Source organism: Anolis sagrei, chromosome 2 (genome assembly GCF_037176765.1).
Source record: "Anolis sagrei isolate rAnoSag1 chromosome 2, rAnoSag1.mat, whole genome shotgun sequence".
NCBI classification, from domain to species: domain Eukaryota; kingdom Metazoa; phylum Chordata; class Lepidosauria; order Squamata; family Dactyloidae; genus Anolis; species Anolis sagrei.
This window is the reverse complement of record NC_090022.1, coordinates 81739514-81760279: the sequence shown is the minus strand read 5'-3', so window position 1 is coordinate 81760279 and position 20766 is coordinate 81739514. Positions and strand designations below refer to the sequence as shown.

Genomic DNA, 20766 nt, shown 5'->3' with positions numbered 1-20766 from the left:
TCCTTTTGGCTCCCTTTCTGGTGACTGAACTGTAGAGATGTGGAGGCTTACTGGATCTAACCTTATATGACGAAACAAGGCTGAGGCAGATTAACAGTAAACTAGAGAACATGTTTACTGAAGTATTTGAAGCAAACACCTGACTACTGAGAGGTACATATGCGTAATTTGTTTGAGGCACAGACTTATTAAGCAAATGGTTTCTTTAGAAGCAGTAACTTCTCCTTAACATGAGCTACTTTCCTCACACTATCCTGTAATATGTAACAGTGCGTTTCTTTGACCAGCCGCCCCTGGCTGCCTTCCAAAGTATCTAGGTTTCCCCTGGACTACTCTGACCTTTAGGAAAATAACCCCACTTGTATTCTCTCCTAATACAAGAAACAAGCCTTCACTTTGACTGCCCTAGTCAAACTATACAGAAGCACTTGCTCTTTAATTATTCCCTAACAGGCTAATTCCTAGCTCACTAAGAAACTCTCTTCTCCCTGTCTGAAATCCTAATATTTTCTCTGCTAGATGAAATCCTTCTCTCTTCTTCTGTCAGAAATGACAGCCTATTTACAGTCTCCTTCAACTCCTCCCCTTGGGGTCTGAACCAATCAGGAATTAGCTGACTCCTCCCCTTGCCTCTCTGCCTATACCATCATGTCCAAATATAATGTCAAAAGAGCATATAGTATGCTAATTAACAAAATCCCGAGGATATAGCTCAATTCAGTGGCCCAAAACAAAATCAAAAGGAGCAACCGCTCTCAAATGTAACAGTTCCAGGTCTAAACAAGGGTACCACTGTATATAGGCTTCAGGGATACATACAATGAGGTAAATCATACACAAAGTAAGCATAGAGTCATGAGGCTATATTGAAGATGGAGCACCACTCTCAAAAATCTTCATGGAATAAATCCAAATTAAGTCCAGTGAAAATGGAGCACTGCTTCTCAAAATAAGTCTCTGTTGGAGAAGTCCAGGCTGCGGCCTAGCAAGAAAAGGTATGAGTTCATTACAGAAGGCTACGGGTCTCTAAACAAACTACTGCTACAGCAGGTAGTAAGGAACAGTAGCATCCAGCCTTGAGATGGAGCTTGGCTGTGCAAGATGCCCACCAAACAGAATTTGCTCCTTTCTACACATTTCAAATTAGTTCTACAGAAGGGAAGAGTAATCCAGGTGTGAGCTACAGAGACTGTGAATAACATCAAGCCAGAGGTCCTTGCAACTTATACTGGTAGTATGCATACAACTGAAAGCAAATTTGTGCAAGGAGCAAAGATGACATTTTTGTAGGACCACAATAAGGATTTAAGAAAAAAAAAGGAAATAAATGCTACTATATAAAACAGCCTGAAATACAGAACTATTTTGGGATGTTGGAACCAAGGCCTTTTATTTAAACTTGGAAACATCACTATAATAACGATTAAAACAACATCATTTAAGGAAGAAGTATTAGTTAGATAAATAATGGCTCACCATTATGCATTTGACTTCCTTGGCTGCATAGTGACATTTAGAGTGAGATCATGTGGGTTATTCTTAGCAAGAAACAGAAATCCAAATGGAATTTGTTTCAGATTCAAAGACTGCTGCCTTGAACACAGCAGTCTCAGATAACATAAAAGAATGAAACATTGAACCTTGTATTCTGAAGCACATTATTGCTAGCAAAATGTGCAGTTCCACCTTCTGGGCACTTTGAATTTGTACCTTGATTCATATTTCATTCTTGGACATAGAAGACTTCTGAAATGAATAGGAGATCAAACCTTCTGTTCAGAAACCACACATTTTCTTTACACAGATCAATATCTCTGGCCTCTGCAAAGACCTCATATTCTTCAACTTTTAACTGATATGGCTAAGATATGGGCTACAACAGCACTGATTTGCCACTGCTTCATTTGCAGGATGGCAGAGAAAAAGGAAAATGATTGCTTTAAAAGCAATAGGTGAAAAACTCTCTGCTATTAAAATCAGATTTTTCACTGCCCCAACATAATTAATATCCTCTGTGCATGCTTTATCTTTTGCCTGCTAGTGTTCACATTCTTCTCCTACAGTCTTCTATTCAAATAATAAATAATAATAAACTTTATTTATACCCCACCACCATCCCCCCGATGGGGACTCGAAGCAGCTTACATGAGGCCAAGCCCAAACAACAATTACAATAAAGAAAAAAACCAAAACATAAACCGAAAATGCAAACAATAAACAACAGCATCATATTAACATAAAACATATGCATACATAGCAATGTAAAATTACAATAAGCACAGACACAATAATAATGGGCGGGCTACATATAATGATTAAAAGACAAACTGATTAAAACTAAATAAAAACTCGGGCGAGATAAAGAAGAGAAGCAGGTAATTTGCGGAGGAGAGCTCAATTATGGGGGGGGGGGGGGGTTGTGGAAGCAGGCTTTCCCACGAGGGGACGACGACGACGAATACTCCGATGACAGAACTTAAGACTGATTAATAATGTGTAATTGTATACCTACTCATCAAAGGCGCAGTGGAAGAGCCAGGTTTTGAGGTTCTTTTTAAAAATTTCTAGGGAAGGGGCTTCAAAGGTGTGTAGTGTAAGTTAAACAAACCAAAATACATAGTTACTATGTCTTGGCCATATTTATATCATAGACACATAATTGTTTGTAGTTGGACACAAACCCGTTTGATAGTACTCTATCAAATTTGGCCGACCTACCTCTGATATAAACACTCCCTCCCTAAGTAAGCCCCTGGAAGGGAGGGAGGGAGGAAGAAAGGAGGTCTGAAAAAGGTAAGCAGAAGGAAGAGCTCAAGCACAGCAACTGGCCTTTGGCAAATGATTCCAGACAATATGTTGTCCATACCACCACCAACAACATCTTATTCAACACCGTATTCCTCAGATGTGATGTTTTGACATGAGGAAAGTGAACACAGTAGTGCTTGGAACCACACTAAAAGCAAACACATCATTTTATGTCTAAACGAAAACTACTGTGGGATACTCCCTACCACAGAATGGAACATGTTATCTCTGTAGGATAACTGAAGGGTCTGGACCAATGAAATTGGAGAATTTGTATGACTGGAAGACTACTTCAGTTGTGTTACATTTTTTAATGTGCATTTAATTTTAATTTTTAACTGAAGTGTATTTTAACTGTTTGTTGTCCAAAGGCATTGAATAGTTGCCATATGTAAAGCCGCCTTGAGTCCCCTTTAGGTTAGAGAAAGGCGGGATATAAATAGAGTAAATAAATAAATAATGAATTCTGCAGATGTCATAAGACTCACCAAAGGACAGTGGAGGAACAGGAGGCCCCCAGGCTAATGTGTACACCGTTTTTTTGTGGTATGTGCTGGAGATCTGTGGAGGCCTAATAGAAATAATGCAAAAAGAAAACTGACATGTTTAAAAGAAGAAAATTAACCATATGTTTCCTAATGTAAAATATAAACATATTTTTTTAAAAAAACAAACGAACAGTAATACAAGCAAACAGGAAAACAATTAAGCAGACAGATAACCAATAGGCAGAAGTAACAACAGTAGTATTTTCCACAAACCTTCTGCATTCCTCTACTTTTAAGTCTAAGGTCAAGACAACCAAAGTTTGTGTATGTATCTTGAAGCCACTGTCAATGAATGGCAACCCCATTAATTTCATCGGGTTTTCATAGGCAAGAAATATTCAAAGGTGGTTAACTCTTAGTTAACTTTACTGGACTAACTATCTCAATCTTTGCACTGACTATGACTAACTTGGCTAAGTCCCAGGCTTTATATTTCAATAGCTTTTCACTGCAGGAGTATAAAAAGGAGGGGAAAGTCTGCAATAATAAATTTCATTTTTCCCAAAATAGAAAAATGCCACACTAAGAAAAAATATGGGATATTTATTTACTGTCCTTGTATACCGCCGTTTCTCAGCCTAATTGGCGACTCAACGCGGTTTACAAACAAAATATACAGTGCACAGTATACAATTAAAACCATAAAAAACATAATACACAATATTACACGAAATCACAATCCAATACATCTCCTAACTAAAATCGTGGTCCAATTGCATCATCCATATTACCAATCCGTAATCAACACATTCATTGTACCGAATTAGCCAAATGCCTGCTTGAACATCCAAGTTTTTAGTCTTCTTCGGAATACCATCAGCGAGGAGGCTGATCTTACCTCCATGGGAAGGGCGTTCCAGAGCCGAGGGGCCACCACAGAAAAGGCCCTGTCTCTCGTCCCCGCCAGCCGCACCTGTGAAGCAGGCGGGATAGAGAGCAAGGCCTCCCCAGAAGATCTTAGGGTCCTGGTGGGCTGATAGGCTGAGATACGTTCGGATAGGTAGGTTGGGCCAGAACCGTTTAGGGCTTTAAAGGCCAACGCCAGCACTTTGAATTGAGCCCGGTAGCAAATCGGCAGCCAGTGGAGCTGGTGCAGCAGAGGAGTTGTGTGCTCCCTGTGCTCCGCTCCTGTTAGTATCATGGCTGCCGACCGTTGGACTAATTGGAGCTTCCGAGCCGTCTTCAAAGGCAACCCCACGTAGAGAGCGTTGCAGTAGTCTAAACGGGATGTAACCAGAGCGTGGACTACCGTGGCCAAGTCAGACTTCCCAAGGTACGGGCGCAGTTGGCGCACGAGTTTTAACTGTGCGAATGCTCCCCTGGTCACCGCCGAAACCTGGGGTTCCAGGCTCAGCGATGAGTCCAGGATCACACCCAAACTGCGAACCTGCGTCTTCAGGGGGAGTGCGACCCCATCCAACACAGGCTGTAACCCTATACCCTGATCGGCCTTGCGACTGACCAGGAGTACCTCTGTCTTGTCTGGATTCAATTTCAATTTGTTCGCCCCCATCCAGACCGTCACAGCGGCCAAGCACCGGTTCAGGACCTCGACAGCCTCCTTAGTGACAGGTGGAAAGGAGTGACAGAGTTGGACATCATCTGCGTACAAATGACATCGCACCCCGAAACTCCGGATGATCTCACCCAGCGGCTTCATGTAGATGTTGAACAACATGGGAGACAATATTGAACCCTGAGGAACCCCACAAGACAAAGGTTGTGGGGTTGAGCAGGAGTCCCCCAGTAACACCTTCTGAGACCGACCCTCGAGGAATGAGCGGAGCCACTGTAGAACAGTTCCTCCAAGACCCATTCCCGCGAGGCGTCCCAGAAGGATACCGTGGTCGACGGTATCGAAGGCCGCTGAGAGGTCCAGCAGCACCAACAGGGACACACTCCCCCTGTCGAGCTCTCGGCGCAGATCATCGACTAAGGCGACCAAAGCTGTCTCGGTACCATGCCCCGGCCTGAAGCCAGACTGTGCCGGATCCAGATAATCCGTGTCTACCAAGAATGCCTGGAGTTGTGAGGCCACCACACGTTCCATGACTTTGCCCAAAAAGGGGAGATTGGAAACAGGCCGATAGTTGACGAATTGAGTGGGGTCCAGTGATGGTTTCTTCAACAGCGGTTTTATCACAGCTTGCTTTAAGCTGGCTGGAAATATGCCTTCCCGAAGGGAGGCATTAACCACCACCTTCACCCACTCGGCCAATCCCCCTCTGGCCTCCTTCAGAAGCCAGGATGGGCAGGGGTCTAGGATGCATGTGGTAGCTCTCATTCCTCCAAGCACCTTGTCCACATCCTCGGATTGAACCAATTGAAATGAATCCATCAAAACCGGACAAGCAGATGCTCATGTTACATCCTCAGAGACTGCTGTTAATATGGTATCCAGACCAGAGCGGATCAAAGCGACTTTGTCTGCAAAGAACTGAGCAAAGGCTTCACAGCGAGCTGCCGAGTCATCAGGGCACCCATCCTGCATGGTGGGCTTTAACAGGCCTCTGACAACTCGGAACAGTTCAGCCGGACGGTTCTTTGCAGACGCAATAGTGGCCGCAAAGAAGGTCTTCTTTGCGGCTCTTATTGCCGCGGCGTATGCCCTTAAAAAGGACACAAACCGTGTTCGATTTGGCTCGCTCGGATCCGAACGCCACACGCTCTCTAGTACCCTCTTCTTTCGCTTCAACGCTGCCAGCTCCTCAGTGAACCAAGGAGCTGGTTTAGCTCGGCTACTCGAGAGGGGACGTTCTGGGGCGATCGTGTCTATTGCCCTAGCCATCTCCCCATTCCAGAGAGCGACCAGGGCATCGACAGGATCACCAACCGAGAAGGCGGGAAATTCCCCAAGAGCCGTCAGGAATCCATCCGGATCCATAAGCCTCTTGGGGCGGACCAGCTTAATGGGTCCTCCACCTCTGCGGAGGTTAGGGGGTGCAGTGAGTCTAAAGCTGACCAGGTGGTGGTCGGTCCATGGCAACGGAGAGATGGATAACTCCTCAACACCGCCACCTTCCTCCCATCCCTGACAGAAAACCAAGTCCAATGTATGTCCAGCACTGTGGGTGGGGCCAGATACCTGTTGGGACAGCCCCATGGTTGCCATGGCAGACATGAAGTCCTGAGCCGCTCCCGATAAGATGGCCTCGGCGTGGACGTTGAAGTCCCCCAGCACAAGTAACCGTTGGGACTCCAACGCCAGGTCCGAGACCACCCCCGCTAGCTCAGTCAGGGAGTCTGTAGTGCAGCGAGGTGGACGGTACACTAACAGAATCCCTAAACTGTCCCGGTCACCCACCCTCAGGTGGACGCATTCAAATTTTGTTGACTGCGGGATGGGGCCCCTGGTCAGACGAATGGAATCTCTATAGACCACTGCAACCCCGCCTCCCCGCCCTCCGGATCTCGGTTGGTGCTGCACAGAGAAACCTGGTGGACAAAGCTGGGTCAAATTCACTCCTCCAGCTTCATCCAGCCAGGTCTCTGTGATGCACGTCAGATCTGCCCGTTGATCCAGGATCAAATCCTGGATGAAAGCTGTTTTACCATTGACAGATCTGGCGTTCAACAGCACCACCTTCAACCCGGAGGGACCGCCTTCCTGGTTACACCGACTTCCCACATCAGGAGACCGCTTTGGAATTACTAATGTTGATCCACGTTCCCTAGGCCGAATTAAAGGTCTCCCTTTCCCGTATCTCCCCCTCCCCACCACGACTTCTATGGGGGCTCCCCGGCCACTGGAACACCCTCCCTCCTCCATGACGCAGTCTACATTCATAGCTTCATCCCATGCTATATTACTTCCGGGACTCCTCAGTCCACTCCATTCCTTACCTATACTACCACTGGTTACAAGAAGGGTTAACAGATACCAATACCAGGGAATGGATAGTAGCATGGGTGGGGATGTAGAAAATTCACAATAAAACACTGTCAATCCGCTTATCCCTCGTTCTTAAAGTGCACACAAAATTATATCAACTATGCAGATAATAAAAAGTTGTTAAAGTGCAATAGGCATAACACTTGTTGTTAAAGTGCAATAGGCATAACACAGATATAGAAAGTTGTTAAAGTGCAATAGGCATAACACTTGTTAAAGTGCAATAGGCATAACACTTGATTCTGACGTGTCTACATAAAGTGCGTCATGGAGGGAGAAAAAGTGCTGAGGTAAGGCAGGTTAAAAGGACCACTTCAGTGCAAATGAGCTAAAGTGCTGGCAGCTAAAGTGCTAGGATTGAAATTTAGCAGCACCGTTCAATGCTGATAAGAATTATTGTAACATATAATTATAAGTGATTGGTAAATTAAAGTGCCGAGCTAGAAATAACAGCACCGTTCAAATCGTTGATAAAAATTAATTATAGCATATAATTATAATACAATGACCACCGATTAAAACTAGTCCTTCCGGAGGTGGAACAGTGGACGCGATGGTAGGCGTCACATGGATGGCAGAGATTCGACACACGTTGCACACAGGATGATAACGCCCCAAGGCAGAGGAATGGTCGGTCAACACAGTTATTTGATGAATTAACTCATTTTGACATATTTTTGATTTCTATGATCAATGGAAAGGTGGAAGTAAGAATCCAAGCGATCTAGTTCAAGGTATGCCACATAGAAAATGTATAAGACATGGCAGATTGCCCTTCCAGGAGTGTTTTCCTTCCCAAGTCAAACAGACAAGTCTTAAGATGTTATTTCCATGGCATCATTCAATTTATTTAATTAAACAGGAAAGCAATTACTCAGCAGCTAAATTTCTATTATTCCTGTTTTGTTTGTTTGGAAACTGGCATACATAGAATGTTGGTGGGGAGGTCTGCTGGTCCCATTTCAGACTGCAATACCACTGTTTACAATTTAATTTTTTTTAAATTTTAAATGCATTGGAAACAAGGCAAGGGTGGGTTGAAAAATAAAAGCTGGAATGTTCCTAGGGTAAGACTGCTTTTTCATGGTCAGGCTAACATACTGAGCTATTATTACACGAATTGCTCTGATACTATAAGAACATTCCCCTTCTGCACTGGCTGTCAATGGAAAATACACCGAAAAGTGCTTTGTTTTATTCCTCCATTAACATACTTGTGATCAGACCCTTCACTAACAAAACCAGACTCGTATCTTACTTGTTAGAATAGGTGTCATAGATGCCAACCTTTCCATCATCTGTTCCAAAGGCTAAACAGCCTTCCTTTGTTGGGTGCCAGGACAACTGCAGAGAGAGAGAAAAAACATAACCATTTCAATATTTTGTGGATGGTATAATTAATTTATATGTCATCATGTGCTACTTTTTAGATTCAACAAGCTACCAAAGATAAATATTTAAATGAAGAGTAATGATTTTTAATCTATGTCACCAATTGAAAATATAAAAAGCTTTTGATTGTTACTTTCTCAAGCAATTCACTATTCAGTAAACTATGAAGAGGCAAAAAGGTTCCCCACTCCAAATGGGAACACTAGAAGAAATGATTTTAACATAGCTAGCATTAATGGTGTTGAAACTACTTCTTGCCTGAATAAAAATCTAAATCTAACATGTATACAAATGAATATTAGAATGGTGCTATAAATCACACAGGAACCCACTTGTGAAAAGCATCTTGTACAACATTTTACAATATCACCACACCACACATTCTATTTCGTATTAAAAAGAAACAAGCTTGCATTCTGTTAGACCAGGGGTTCTCAAACTTTTTAAGTAGAGGGCCAGTTCACGGTCCCTCAGATTGTTGTGGAACCAGACTACAATTTGAAAACAATACAATCAAATTCCTATGCACACTATACATATCTTATTTGTGATACAAAAAACCACAAAAGAGCAATACAATATTTAAAATGAAGAAAAAATTAACCAACACAAACATACCAGCATTTTAATGGGAAGTGTGGGCCTTCTTTTGGCTGATGAGATAGTCAAGTTAATTAGGATTGCTGCTGTTGTGTGCCTTCAAATCATTAGACTTAGGGCGCCCCTATGTTTAAAGTTTAGGACAAGAATCAGGTAAATGACCTTGGAGGGCCACATCTGGCCAGCGGGCGTTAGTTTGGGGACACCTGTCTTTGACTAGACTTCTTATTTATTTATTTGCCATATTTATACTCTGCCTTTCTCTACCCCAGCAGAGGGACTCAAGGCAGCTTACAATGGCACATACACAGTGCTTCAAAACAACAAGTACAGAGTCTTCTAGTCTAGGAGTCTGGTGGTGTAAAGTAATACATCAGCTACCACCACCAAGACAGCAGACTTAATGTATTCACTGACTGAGAAAAGTACAATAATTCTAGGTGAAAGCCAGGTTATGTGTCATTTGAAGGAATGTTTTAACTTGCTGCATTTTCTATTGAATTACTCTCAAATAATACTGTTGTGTTGTTTATTATTCTTAAAAGCACATCTGGTTGTCATAATTTGGTTTTTATTAGTTTCATTAGAATTTGCTTTTTCATTAGTTACAGCAGTGATATCACAGGAAAGTGAAATCAGTGTTCTCTTGCTCTGAATCCAAAACATAAGTGGCATATGTAGTACAGACATTATGCGTAACATACCATTCAGGTTATCACCAAGTATCAGTCTGGTTATCCAAACAGATTAAATACACTGAAAAATGAAACAATAGACTGCACACTTACTGCTGTGACTTTGGATTTAATGCCCTGCCAGAATGTTTTCACATCGTAATAGTTGTTTATTGACAGAGTGTTCCACACCCGAAGCATGCCGTCCCCAACTCCTACAGCAAGGCAGCCTGCATCCACAGCGGAAAAGGCCAGGCTGTAAACAAACCCACCTAAAGAGGGCATTGTCCAGCAACAATTTAAAGTGAAGAGGTCCCAACACTTCACCTAACAAGAGAAAGAAAAAATATTTAAGAAAAATGCAAATAAAAGATACTACTACCAATCTATGAGGATTCAAGGAAGCCAAAGCCCTGCATTTACAAGATCTGTACAGGTCTGTCGATGACAAGAATAAATTGGAGTGTTTCTCTCATTCCCGGTCAACATGAGTAGAAGTCAACTTGACAACAATTAACAACAATAAGAATTTTAAGGAGAGAAACTCCCAAGCCACTCTCCAGAAGATTGTTTCAAAAAATGAAGAAGAAATGATCAGCAGGTATCTGCTACCCGAGTGACTTAGCAGCCCTGTTAGCATTTGGGGGCTCTATACTCCAGACTCTTCATAAAATACTAGCAGGAATACATAGTCTGCATAATTCCAAGCTGAAAAAATATCCACTCCCTGCTTCAATAAAAAATAGATTTCATTACAACAATCAGGAAAACTAAAATGATACAGCTTACAACAAAGATATTTATTTGTCTGTGAACTGAGAAGCTAGCAATTGAAGCATGTCAAGAGTACAACAGATCTTGGGAATTTCAGAAATGGTTTTTAAAAGATGGAAAGTGAAACAAGGTGAATTATGAGGCACCAAGTGCAATAGCCCTAAGACATTACATGGGAGGAGGCATCTAATTAATTATTTTAATTTATAGTGATACATTAGTGTTTAGTTATTATGATTTTTCTTTTTACCTAATTCTGACACACAAAGGAACTTCTCCCTCATATTTAGAGAAGGAAGTGGAGCAAAAAACCAGAAGGTTGCTTGACAAGATCCATGATTAGAAATGGCAGCCCTAGCAGGCACATCTGTCGAACCATGCAACATTATACAATTTTGGAGTATACTTTCATAGGGTTTTAAAATTGATAAGGTTCTTACATCCCTGTCCATTGAAGTGGAGAGAAGTAACTCCCTGTCTTCTACTTGCAAGGAGCACAAATTGAACACTATTCTGGAGTGGTTTTGTCCTTCAGATGATGTTCCCAGAAGCTCCCACTTCCGTTTCCCAGGCTGGGTCAAATCCCACTGCAGCAGCTCACCTCTATGAAAGGAAAAACAGTAAGATATATAAAAATACAAACATACTCACAAAATTATAATGGCAGTTTTCATGGAGTCAATTTTTAAGGATTTAAACATGTAACATTTATACGTGAAGTCAACAGTCTACTACCTATTGCATTAGGCATGGAAGTTGAGGAATGCCAAAGATATAATTCTTATGCATGCTTATTTTTTTGTTACTGCTGCAATGAATTCAGTTAGACTAATCAAAGAGCTACTCACCCAAAACAGCTAGAGAAGATTCGTGTGGGGTGACTTTTGGACCAGTGCAGTGTGAGCCAGAGACGTTCTTTCATAGCTGGTTCAATACCTCCACCTCTTCTTTTCAAAAAGGGCAACTTCAGAGTCATTATCACTAGAGAGATGACAAGGCATTACAGGATATTCGCACATAATCTTTTTCTAATTTTAATATGTATGTTGTCTGATTTATTCCAAATTTTAGCAAAATTATCCAACCACCTTCCCAATTTACTTAGGTTTGGATGATATCACGACCAGGTATTACATGACAACAGAAAAGGTTTTGTCACACTTACACTTGGTCTCAAAGACCTGCACTTGTGGGTCTTAATATAATTACAATGAATTTCTACTATTCTGCAAATAATTCAATGATGAAACAAAAGCAAAGAAAAACACAAACATTAAAGGTGTTGCAAAGGAAAAACAAATCAAAATTCTCTGAACTTACCTCTGCCTCTAGTACAGCTCCACACACGGATGGTCTGATCCTTGCTTCCTGAGGCTAAGCAGTAGCCTTTTGTTCCAGCAGCTTCTTCTGAAACACTTCCAGCAGTGATTTCCTCTTCCAAGAGCAGCATAAAATGAAATTTAAAAACAGAACTTTAAGCTGAAAGCTACTTTCTTTCGTCTCCCTTACAAGCATTAATGCATACAAGATGATTACAGACTGAGAAATCAAAAATCTGGAAATACAAAATAAATCAAAATCTGACACTTTCCCCAACAGAGACCCATTTCCACTTTCCAGATGGGGACTGTGATGTTCCTGCTCAGAGCTTTCCTGTACAGAGAGTAACACATTTCACCCCAAATACAGGGCCTTATAATCCTCAGTCTCTCAGATCCTCAATTTTTTCCAGCATCATATCTCATACACAACACAAGTAACAAATGAACAAGACATAATAAATTTTAATAACTTTCCTATAAAATGGCATGAGATGGGAATTCATTCAGTTATTTCATGGCATTTCATTCAGAATGTATATGAAAATACAGCTATTCCAAAATATGTATTAAAAAATTGAAATAGCACATACACTTTTATGTATTACCTTGAAACTCTTCTTGTTGAGTGCATATGGCTTCCTCACCAACAACAGGACACCATACCAGAGAATGGATTTCATCATCATGACCTCTCAGGCGATGAACCACATCTCCCTTTTTGCTGATGTCAATGACAACTACAATTCCATCTTTATACCTTAAAACAAAAGGCCTACGTTAAGGAAGACATTGGAATTCTCAACTAATAAATAGCATTTGCGTGAGCAATATAACTAGATGTAGTCCATTCTGATTTGTTTCCCCAGACTTTGCTGCTCCCAATGAGCAACATATGTCTAGAAACCCAAACCTATTGATACAGGCTGCCAGTGGAAAGAAACCAGATTCCAGTAATTATGATCCAAAGCATTTCACCATGTTTCCTAGAAGACAACAGCAAGTGGGAGACATTTAAGATGCATCCTAGCGTATTATGTTGCAAAGATTTCTACATGAATAGACTGCATTTTAATGAACATCAAAATGAGTTGGTCTAGCTGATTGGAATGCTTCCCAGCCTGCCAGGAATTATTTCCAGAACAATAAAAGCTGAAAATACATGATTCCTAGTGTAAAACAGATGCTACTCAATAACAAAAATCTGCTGTCTTTAAATTCCCTCTGGAAGCCTGGACATGCAGAAAAAGATGTTTCTGACAATATTGTTGAAACACACAGCATTCAAAATTTAAGATGCTAGTGAATAATTATTTCAAAACCAGCACTGCTTTCTTAGCTCACATTACAAACAAATAATCACCATACTCTCTCCTGTTATCTCTGGTACAATCAAGTATTGATTTCCTAAAAAAAACAACAACCCAGTTTCATACATAGGAGACTTCATGAAAAGCTACACAGCTGTCAACCTTGGACACATTGCCCAAGATCTTATCTCAATTGGGCCCATATTTGCACTTTAGTATGCTCCCATGCCTTGGCAGCTAAGCCCTAAGAACAGACACAGCTGCTGCTGAAGGAAGGAGTTTGGAGGCAATTCAAACTATGAAGCAGTAGCTTGGACAGTTTAGAGAAAAGCCCCTTGCACCCCGAAATAGCAACATACATGTAACGAAGGCACACTTAATGAGGGCATAACAATAACAGGAGGTTATCCCAAGTGACTATCTTACTCAATGAAACCACAGTTGCTGGAAACTTTAATTTGCATATTGTCAAGGTATATCTCTATAGCCCTCTGAATGTCAAATATGCTGGAGCTGTACCAACACTGAAAGCAGGAAGAAGTAGCCCTAATAGTTTCTTGCTCTGACTACGACTCAGCTTCAAACTGTAAAAGTATGCACTGATTAGGGACATTTACCACATAATGGCTGAAGGTGGTACTACTTCAAACACGAAGACTCATTTAAAATAATTAGTACATTAAACACACACACACAAACATGTCCACAAATACAAACCAATAGTTCAGAACAATGTATAGTTCTCAGGTGGCATGGTGTCAAGTATTTTGTTGAATGAACCTGAGTCCCCCTTCGGTGGTTGAGAAGGGCGGGGTAGAGATATTCGAAATGAATAAACTGATTTGCTTTATGAACATTACAAGCCATAATTCTTAATTAAAATGAACAAAGTGGGAGTTTATATTTGTCATAATTATGTATCAATTCCACATCCTCAAAAGTGATATTTCATTATCTATCTTCTAAGGTTTCTACCTTCTCCAACTTTTCCCTTCACTACTTCAATGCAGAATGTCTCACAATACCCATTTAGGTTACTGAATGCTCAAAATGCAGCTAACCCTCTATGTTTAGACTCCCAATGATCACAACTAGCAATACAGTCCTCAGATTGCATCAAGATGTTACATTTACCTACTTTAGTGATGATTGACTAACACAACTGCTAACCAGTCAATTAATATAGTATTTTATCTAATCTCTGTTTCTCATTGTATAAGTAATAAAATATATCTCCAATCAGGCAAAACAATTTTGACTACTCATAAGCAAACACTATTGTGTCCCAGTTCATATTACCAAGTAAATATGTAGGTGTGCTGCCTGTAATATCCATGTATTTCTTGCTATCTAAGGAGTACTTACCCAATGGCTACCAAATTCTCATGGTGTGGAGAACAAGTGAGGCAAAATATGGTTCTGGGCTCTGGGAAGAATGTTTGGCTGTCATTTCGATTATGCCAGTAACAAATTACTATTCCCTTCTCATCACCAGACACTATCAAATCTTTCACTTTGGGTGACCAATGCAAGGCAGAAATTGTATTCTGAAATTCAACAAAAATAAAAAGATAAGTTAGTAATCTATAGACCTGTTGTGTATAGTAGGGATCAGCAATTAACTGCCCCAATCTAGCTTCCATGAGGAATGCCAACTGGCAACATCAAGTAGTAATCACTCCAGAAAAACAACAGCAAAGAACGAGCACTAGCCATTAAAAAATGAGGAATAAACAAGGGAGTTTAAGGAGAGTTTATCCAGATGAGATGAATAAGTGGTTTATGTTTGCACTGCAATAGAAACATCTCAAAAATATTTTAAAAGACAAACTGGTGCATGTCTGCTTTTTGAAGTCTTGTGGAGGTACATTGATGAGACTTATGACTTTAATTCTTATTTTAATGTAAATGACACTCTACAATTGCTTATTTCAAGGAGAAACACAATTGATTGACACCACGAATTAGCCTTCAAATTAACAGAACAATTGCTTTATATTAGTGGTTTACAACCTGTGGGTCCCCAGATGTTTTGGTCTTCAACTCCTTCAACTCTTAACAGCTGGTAAACCAGCTGGGATTTCTGGGAATTGCAGGCCAAAACACTTGGGGGCCCACAGGTTGACAACCAGTGCTTTAGATGAATTAACTGATACTAGTGACCGTGTAGATTTTATACTATTATACTTGTATAGTTGTTTGGAGTTTCTTGAATATGGCCTTTTTTTTTTATTACAGCTAAATTAATGTGGCCTTCCAACGTGAAAGGTCCCCCCTTTACTCTAGACCTTATTCTAGACCAGAGTTTCTCAAACTGTACTCCTTCAGATGTTTTGGACTTCAGCCCCCACAATTCCTAACAGCTGGTAAACTGGCTGTGAATTTTGGAAGCTGAAGTCCTAAATACCTGGAGGAGCAGAATTTGAGAAACACTGCTCCAGTCAATCTGAGGCGCTCTAACTCCCTGAAACCCTAGCCAGAAAGCTTGGAATTTTGAGAGCCAAAGCCCAAAACACCTGGAGGGCCACAGGTTGCAGGCCTTTTGGGCAACTTCAGCTTCCTGTTTCCTTGAGCTGCACAGGCCAGCCTCTGTGACAACACAGGAGTTTCCTGGGTTGCTTTAGAATAGTCTTGGTCCTCTCCCCTGGCAGCACAAACTCCCCTGCGGTTCTTGTATTATCCAGAGCAACTGCCATTGACTTGATTCCTATGGAAACCAACTATTACTTATGGATACATCGACCAAGGTTTTCAGGCTAAATTTTTAGACTAAAATGTCTCTATAGTCAAGCAAATATATGGTGGTAACTTGACATTTATCAAGAATGCAGTTGACCACACTTACATGTAAGTGTTGAAATCAAAGACTGTTAAAATCAAGCAGTGTTTGTCTATCTTCCTCATAGCCAATCACTGCAAAAGAAATTGAGTATATGCTCCTTTAAAGCTTTCAGAACTTCCATCGCTATCACTAAATCTTTCTGACAAAATAGTAATTGTGAGTACATAAGAGGCAAATCCACATTTGCCTCTTCTGCACTCATAGTTGCTGTTTTGCTAGAGGCAAAGGTGTCCCCCATCCCCCTTTCGATCTTGAGGCAAAAACACTCAAGTGGTTTACAGCTCAAGAAAGAAATGTATTGGAGAAGCAGATATACTAAGAGAATCCTAGAAAAGAAACACAAACCAAGAAGGCTTCCTGATTCAGTTGTCAGGAACCCCTGGAATGACAAAAAGGAAGACCCTAGTCTTGGTCAGCATGCAGCACCTTCTTTGTCATAGGGCCCTTCTACACAGCCCTATATTCCAGAATATGAAGGCAGGAAATCCCACATTATCTGAGTGTGGACTCAGATAACCCAGTTCAAAGCAGATATTGTGGGATTTTCTGGGATATGGGGCTGTGTGGAAGGGCCCTTGGTTATCTGGGTCCACACTCAGATAATGTGGGATTTTCTACAGAAGGGCAGAAAACCTCACAATATCTGCTTTGAACCGGGTTATCTGAGTCCACACTGCCATATATCCCAGTTCAAAGCAGAAAATGCAGGATTTTATTCAGCTGTGTGGAATGGGCCTCCATCTGTATAGAGGTTTATTTTTAGGCAAAACATGAGGAATTTGTATCTTGCCAAGCCAGGGTGCTATGAGCTGCCCAGGACAACATCTTAATCAATCACACCTGTTTTCTCAAGTATTTTAACAAGGCAGTATCTTCCCCTAACTTCCAAGATAAGCCAGAGTAGACATCAGCCAACTTAGATATCCTCCCTTATTCCAAGGCCACCCCATTCCAATTTTCAGTCTTAAAAGTGTGCAGGATCAGAAAAACAACTCTTAAAGGAGACTTTATTCTTCTAGAGGACACAGAAATAAATGGAGCAACTGTGTATGCCAGACCTAGCTCCTCGATATTACAATGGTCTTCTGCAAGCTTCCCCCATAGTTGCTCAATCCTTTTACCTGATGCAGAGTATGCTCCATTGTGACAGCCAGGGAGTTCGTATCCCAGATCTTGACAGCTCCATCATCAGAACTGCTGGCACAGAGGTAGTTTTGATCAGGACAAGGGCAAAATGAGAAACCAGAGACTCTCTCGGTGTGGCCAACTAGCTCCCCTGTCATGAAAAGAAGAACCAAATCATAAGACAAATAACCCTTTGATTTCAAGGAAATTTAAAGAGCAGCCATATTGGATGCTAGCAAAGGGATAGAAGTCATGGACTATGCACTTTTAGCAGTACTCTGGAATTACATTTAAATTAGAGGTAGAAATTATGATAAAATATTAATCAGGCAGCACTTCTGATATTATGTATTTACTTTATTTATATACCGCTTTTCTCAGCCCTTTTCTCAGCTGCAACCTTAGAACTCTATGTTGGCTAGGTCTAATGGGAGCTGCAGTCCAATGTGTGAATGCTGACATTATTCTGATGATTGAGAACATTTGTACTTAACTCCTGTCTTTAATTTTGTTAGTTTTATACTTAAAGGATTATTATTATTTATTTATTTATTTATTTCTTGCATTTATTAACCGCCGCTCTCAGCCCTAGGGCGACTCGTGGCGGTGTACAGCACATAAAAGACAATTTACAATGAAACCAAGACAACAAAACTAACATATCACTAATACACAACATCTAATTACATTAAAATAATCCGCTCCGTCTTATCGTGGAATCATAACCAATCTCGTAGTCGTAATCCATTCCAGTTGTCATTTCCAGTAACATAGCACTCAGTTGAATGCCATCTCGAAAAGCCATGTCTTCAGGCCCTTGCGAAAGGCCATAAGGGAGGGCGCCTGTCTGATGTCAGCAGGGAGGGAGTTCCACAGCGGGGGGCCACCACCGAGAAGGCCCTCTCTCTCGTCCCCGCCAGACGCGCCTGTGAGGCAGGCGGGATCGAGAGAAGGGCCTCCCCAGATGATCTCAAGGTCCTCGTGGGCTCATAGGCCGAGATGCGGTCCGCAAGGTACTTTGGGCCAGAACCGTTTAGGGCTTTGTAGGATAACACCAGCACCTTAAATTGGGCCCGGTAGCAAATCGGCAGCCAGTGGAGCTGGAACAACAAGGGCGTTGTATGCTCCCTGCGTCCTGGTCCTGTTAACAACATGGCTGCCGCGCGCTGGACTAGCTGAAGCTTCCGGGCCGTCTTTAAGGGCAGCCCCACGTAGAGAGCGTTGCAGTAGTCAAGGCGGGATGTGACCAGAGCGTGTACCACCGTGGCCAAGTCAGACTTCCCAAGGTACGGGCGCAGCTGGCGCACGAGCCTAAGCTGTGCAAATGCTCCCCTGGTCACCGCTGAAACCTGGGGATCCAGGCTCAACGATGAATCCAGGATCACACCCAAGCTGCGAACCTGCGCCTTCAAGGGGAGTGCGACCCCATCCAGCACAGGCTGTAACCCTATACCCTGCTCCCATTGCATGTCCCACACTAAGGGTATGCTCTCTAGATCCTATTTTAAGAAGAATCATGAAGTTCTCAGAGCATATTATTACTATTCCCAAACTAATCCTCCGCAACACACACAAGAGCCTGCATTACTAAAATATAACAGGGGCTGAAGCTCATGGGAGTTGTAGTAATAATAATAATCCTTAATTGTAAACTACCCTATCTCCCCAAAGGAACTCAGGATGGTTTTTAATATATATGGCAAACATTCAATGTCAAAAAGGAAAAATATACAAATAAATTACATCAAAACAAATCATATGAAACGACAGGTCACAGGTTCAAATCTGGGGAGAGCGTGGATGAGCTCTCTCTGTCAGCTCCAACTCCCCATGAAGGGACATGAAAGAAGCCTCCCACAAGGATAGTAAAACATCAAAACATCCGGGCGTCTTCTGGGCAATGTCCTTGCAGATGGCCAATTCTCTCACACCAGAAGCGACTTGCAGTTTCTCAAGTCGCTCCCGACACAAAAAAAAATTGAAACAATAAACAATAAATAAGCAGTCTAACTTTAAACTTATTAACAGATAAAAAACAGCCAAAGTTTTACAAGGCCTTCTGTTTTCTCTACTAGAGTTTGGGTGTCTCAAGAAACAACAAGTCCCAGGATCCCATAAGATTGAGCCAGGGCAGTTAAGGCAAGGTCAAATCACATTTATTCTACAGTGTGGTCCAGGCATGGGCAAACTTCGGCCTTCAGTTGTTTTGGACTTCAACTCCCACAATTCCTAACAGCCGGGCCTAGGGTAGACTGTAGAGGCATTCTGTGCCTAAATAAGGGGGCTCTCATTTCCACGAGGGCCACCGTTTTAATGAATTGGGGAAAGCAAGAGTTTGCTTGCTCTTGAGCTGTGGTTCCCATCCTGTGGGTACCCAGATGTTTTGGCGTTCAACTCTCTGAAATCCTAATAACTTGTAAACTGGGATTTCTGGAAGTTGAGAACCACAGCTCTGGAGACTCATGTAGAGGTACGAATTGCATTGGATGAAACGCTTTCGTCCAGGAAAGCTCATGCTACCAATTTCTATCTCTCAGGGTGCATTCACAGGGTAGATTTAATACATTGTCGAAGGCTTTCATGGTCGGAATCACTGGGTTGTTGTAGGTTTTTTCGGGCTATATGGTCACGTTCTAGAGGCATTTTCTCCTGACGTTTCGCCTGCATCTATGGCAAGCATCCTCACTACCTGTGAGGATGCTTGCCATAGATGCAGGCGAAACGTCAGGAGAAAATGCCTCTAGAACATGGCCATATAGCCCGAAAAAACCTACAAAAAGAAAACACCCAGATTTAATAGTTTGAGACCACTTCAACACCCATGGGCTGAGGGAAGGCTCAAGATCTTGTACAACGGGCTCCTGTAGCATGGTGCCAGGGCGGTTGAAGCGGTGTGGAGCTGCACTCCTTCGACAGAGCGGAGGCGCCCTTAAAGGGAGGCCCTTAAAGGAGGAGGCCTGGCCTGGCTGCGTACCTGGCTGCCAATCTGCTACCGGGCACAATTCAAGGTGCTGGCTTTAGCCTATAAAGCCCTGAACGGTTCTGGCCCCTCTTACCTCTCCGAACGCATCTCCACCTATGAACCGACTCGAACATTAAGATCGTCTGGGGAGGCCCTGCTCTCGGTCCCGCCTGCGTCACAGGCGCGCTTGGCGGGGACGAGAGACAGGGCCTTCTCAGTGGTGGCCCCTCGGCTATGGAATGCCTTACCAGTGGACATCAGACAGGCACCATCATTGCTGGCGTTTCGGAGAAAGGTCAAGACCTGGCTTTATGAACAAGCGTTTGGTTAACAGTGCAACTGAACATAGGAAGACAGTAAATGGAACATAGGAATGATACAAGGATGATGAGTTTGGATCTGATTTCATTGAGGCGCTATGTTTGTTTCATGTTGTTTGTTAATTGTTGTGGATCGGTGTTGTTGATCCTGTTGTTATATTTGTTGTGTTTTTAATTGCACTAAGATTGTTATGATAATT

The 20766-nt window shown here is 42.1% G+C and overlaps 1 protein-coding gene across 2 annotated transcripts in view; it reads right to left on the bottom strand.

The window, feature by feature from the left end:
• GEMIN5 (gem nuclear organelle associated protein 5) overlaps positions 1–20766 on the bottom strand; it is a 43895-nt gene that overhangs the window by 22780 nt on the left and 349 nt on the right. For both annotated transcript variants that reach the window (XM_067463660.1, XM_067463659.1), the window contains exons 2-10: positions 17281–17435; positions 14683–14864; positions 12616–12767; positions 12009–12122; positions 11537–11669; positions 11129–11291; positions 10029–10241; positions 8507–8592; positions 3297–3379 (exon numbers count right to left, since the gene is read on the bottom strand). In XM_067463660.1, coding sequence (XP_067319761.1) covers positions 3297–3379; positions 8507–8592; positions 10029–10241; positions 11129–11291; positions 11537–11669; positions 12009–12122; positions 12616–12767; positions 14683–14864; positions 17281–17435 — 1281 coding nt within the window. The remainder of the gene's footprint in view (positions 1–3296; positions 3380–8506; positions 8593–10028; positions 10242–11128; positions 11292–11536; positions 11670–12008; positions 12123–12615; positions 12768–14682; positions 14865–17280; positions 17436–20766) is intronic.